The sequence below is a fragment of the Arachis ipaensis genome, chromosome B05, assembly GCF_000816755.2.
Source record: "Arachis ipaensis cultivar K30076 chromosome B05, Araip1.1, whole genome shotgun sequence".
Classification (NCBI taxonomy): Eukaryota; Viridiplantae; Streptophyta; class Magnoliopsida; order Fabales; family Fabaceae; genus Arachis; species Arachis ipaensis.
In genome coordinates, this window is record NC_029789.2 from 137830864 (window position 1) to 137834863 (window position 4000).

At 33.8% G+C, this 4000-nt stretch overlaps 2 protein-coding genes across 5 annotated transcripts in view; both read right to left on the reverse strand.

Moving 5' to 3' along the window:
* Positions 1-1338, reverse strand: part of LOC107644388 (probable protein ABIL5) — a 4597-nt gene extending 3259 nt beyond the window's left edge. The window contains exons 1-2 of one of the 4 annotated variants that reach the window (XM_016348228.2): positions 324-1338; positions 52-214 (exon numbers count right to left, since the gene is read on the reverse strand). In XM_016348228.2, the coding sequence (XP_016203714.1) occupies positions 52-214; positions 324-328 (168 nt within the window). In that variant the 5' untranslated portion in view covers positions 329-1338. Of the gene's footprint in view, positions 1-51 lie in introns of all 4 variants that reach the window. The other 3 variants (XM_016348227.2, XM_016348226.2, XM_016348229.2) reach the window with 3 other exon arrangements.
* Positions 1932-3529, reverse strand: LOC107642129. The gene is made up of 3 exons (XM_016345439.2): positions 3328-3529; positions 3026-3144; positions 1932-2367 (listed from the first exon to the last, which is right to left on the reverse strand). Exons 1-3 carry the CDS (start codon positions 3462-3464, stop codon positions 2348-2350), a joined length of 276 nt encoding a protein of 91 aa, XP_016200925.1. The 5' UTR covers positions 3465-3529; the 3' UTR covers positions 1932-2347.

Here is a 4000-nt window from a genome sequence, read left to right on the forward strand (position 1 = left end):
CCAAGGAGAAAAAACAAAGATTACAAAAACAGCATGTAATCGTAAATAAACCTGAAGAGACTTGTAAAATCCCATGCCTTCTTCTGCCTCAGCCTCAGCCTCATCTTGTTTCTCAAGAGAAAAGGACTTGAAACTCAGCTCCATGCTCTTGTTACTGATATCAGTTGAAGTGTGAACAAGTTCCTTATCTACAAGTCTGTTTTCTGAATGAGACCTGTGGATATATGCATTGGTTTTGTTGCACCTTATAATAAGATGGTGACCGAGAGGTTGAAACAAAACAAAACAAAACAAAACTCATTAAAATGACACTTTGTCTTCACCTCATTACCAATCACTCAAAATATGTTGCAAAATGACAAAATAAGTGAAATAGCAGTTTTCATTTTTAAGTCCCGTGACATTCTGTTCTTCCCTTTTTGTGAGTAGCTTTTTTGTAAATTTAAAAAGGCACGCCAATGATTCTGACACACATGGAATGGCAGAAAGCATTTAAAATATAAGTATGGCAGAAGCACAAAAGAGTGAGATTATCATCTGAAAATTCTTCTGATAGAAGACAAGATATTAGTGGTGTACAATTACTATAGTTATTATGAGATAAGATCATAATCAATAATCAATGGTTACATTAATGCAAAATGAATGGCTAGAAATAAGGGACTAGTTTTGAGTTTCGTTAGTGTTAAACAGCACATGCAATTGCAAAGGTTCATGTGAAAGTTATGCATGTGAATACAAGCTTAATTCCAACGGATGCCTCATAATGAAGAAAGGACAATGTGCTTAAGATTAATATATGGCGTGAAAATATGAAAGAAAAGAAAAGGGGGGAGAAAATAAATTTATACTTGGTTCTCCCACTACATTGACCACTATAGAAAATAGAAACGCATGTTGCTTGGAAATGCAAATTCTTAAAGTACACACAAAGGTTTTAACTTCTAAGGACGTTTAATTTTGTATATTTAGCTACGGGTGCTTCATGCATAGCTTCTCTCTTTTTTTTTGGGTAGTTGAAATTTTTCTACTCTTTTAAAAGGATAAAGTACTAAATTGGTCCTGCGTTTGGACGTAATTTTGTTTTGGTTCTTAAGGTTTAAAATGTCCTATTTGAATCCAAAAAAGTTTTATTTAGTTTTAATGTAGTCCCACCGTGAGGTCAAAGTTAAATAATTAACGAAATGTCCTACATGACAACAATACAAGAACAAGATTGATAATCTGGAGAATAAGTACAAGCTCCAGAAGCACAAAATATTTCAATAGAACTAAGGAGAATGATAAATAAATGTATTGATACATCCACGGTTGATTTTATGTCTTTGAAACTTATACTTATTTTTCAGATTATCAATCTTGTTGTTATGTATATTTTGTTAATTATTTAACTTTGACCTCACAGTATGACTATATTAAAACTAAATGAAACTTTTTTTGGATTCAAATAGAACACTTCAAACTTTAAGGACTAAAACAAGATTACCCAAACGCAAGAACTAATTTAATATTTTACCCCTTTTAAAATGACATTTAAAAGAGTAGTTTTGACTTTTGAATGACTCATGAAATAGGGAACCATGCCAATTGCCAAAGCCATTTTTCTTAGCAATTCAGTTTCTGCCACATGCATAACAAAAATTTTAACACGTTATCCTTTCCTCAAATCACAGATAGAGAACTCAACATGTTGAAACTACTTCATAGATAGAATTGTGCAAGCTTTAACGTAGTTAAGTTAGAAAAATGACTTTTGAAATCACAATGTGGATGAGTAATATCACAAAGTAGAGTGATATTTCTTGTTCCAGGTTATAACATAATAGAATATATGTGTTTAAGTTGATGTACATTTTGCACAAATGAACATTAAGCTTATCTTATACAAGATTATAAGTATACTTGTCATTTTAAAACGAAACATTCAAATATTTACAAAGCAACAAAACCAGAGGTCTTGAAACGATTCATTTAAGCATCCATCTAAGTTTAAGATTGAGCCTGTCAATTAGTTTGATCCAACTGAGTGGCCAGGCGCAAGATTCAATGTTTAATAATGCAATAGAACCCACCAAATTCAGAGTTTTGTTTATATTTAGGCCAATACAAAGCCTTCATCTGCAATAGAGCCCACCAAGGATTCAGCACAGTATATTATCAAATAGTTCATTTTAGAAATACATGAAGATAGACCGAATCAGTCGAAGAAATCACCAACATCAATTTGTCCTGCATTCTCCTCAAAGATAAAGGATGAAGCCTCAAAATTGCAACAAAAGGAAAACATAACATAACCCTAGTCTGTGAGTCACTGTAACCTGTCGATCAACAACCCAGATAGGTAACGTCATAAAGGCATGGAAATACCTGTAAAATTTACAAACAGAAATAGCATAGTAAGTTATATTTGTTAAATTGCCCCCTAATCAGATGAAAGAAAAGCAACTCTAGCTCAATTTATCAGCAATCAAAACAAATTTTCTTGCAGATTTCAAATTGAATATTGTATGGTATAAGATCATACTTAAGCTTGTCAATGGGACAAATCAAATTGAGAGAATACATTCCCAACTCAATCGAATGTCCAATCTCAAAATAACTCGACGCTTTTACAGTTTTACCTCCTCCATTCTTCCACCTTGCCGCTTTGAGAAACACACTCCCAAGTACACTTACTAGCAACTAACTAATATCATAACTAACAAAGTTGGGGGAGAAAGTGTTGCCTTAAGCTAACACACTCCAAAACACAGTTAACAGCAATCCAAATCATCAAAGCATAATTCATATGTGTACCTTTAACATAGCTAGGTTACCAAGTACCAACAGAGAAACTCAACCAGAGATAACAAGTTTTGGATTTTTCCATAGGTGTATGAGAAAAGTATAAAACCCCAATAATTCAAGATAACATACCATAATAAGTGTGCACTAATTAGGTCTATATGCAGCTAAAGGTGCTTTCTACAAAATCAGGTTCAACCTCACATATGAATATGTTAATATGATATGAGACCCAACTCACCTTGAGGAACTAAACACCAAGTCTGAGATTCAATGCACAAACTTGATACTAATCGAGCTGAAGCTACCGCATTATGCAAAGGCATCATCGATCCAATGCTACTCAACTCCACCGGTAACCTGACCAAATCACAAACAGAGCATTACCTCAAATGAAAACCCAGAAAAATTCCGTTAAAAAGGAGCAAAATTTACGTACATGATGCCTTAAAAAAAAAGGCAGTTTTTTTTTTTTTTCATATGGGGTAATATAAAAATAAATAAATAAATAAATAAAAGAGAAGCGAGAAAGAGCAGACTCACCGCGAAGTGGTGCGAGTAATGCGTGGTGCAGAGGGAGAAAGTGAAGAGGAAGATGATGGTAACTTGGGGAGCTTAGCATGAGAGAGAAGCTTCAGTCGACATGACAACCTGCACAATACCTTTGAGGTTGTTGCCATCGTTGTTGAAGATCAGCTACAACTATCTCTGCCTGCAACTCCAAACAAAACCTCCAACATCACCTACTGCTATTTGTACTGGGCCTATTCATTTGTGGGCTAGGCCCAAGTTAAAGAAATGTTGACTCCTTACCCAAAAGAAAAAAGAGATGACAGGAAAACTAGAGATAGCGAGTAAATATCTTACCATTAAGCTCTCTCTAACTTGATTTTAAAAGCATCCAAGTAGCAGCCCAAGGCCTGCATCAGATGGCAGATTTAAATGTCTCTTAAAGACAAAAAAAAAATGTCTCTTAAAAAGTTCCAATAGATTTAAATCATAGATAACCAACTTAGGTTGGTCGAGTGGTCAGCTCACTCGTCCGCTTAAGCGAGTGTTGGTCTATTATCTATTCAATGCTTTATTTTTCATTTGGCTGCACCTGTATGAAAAATTTGACTGAGAAATTTGTTTAAAAGTTTTTTACTAAAACAGAAAATAACAATTTGGACTTTTTTTTGTTTAACAAGTATTATCATTTATTTGAAAAAAAAAT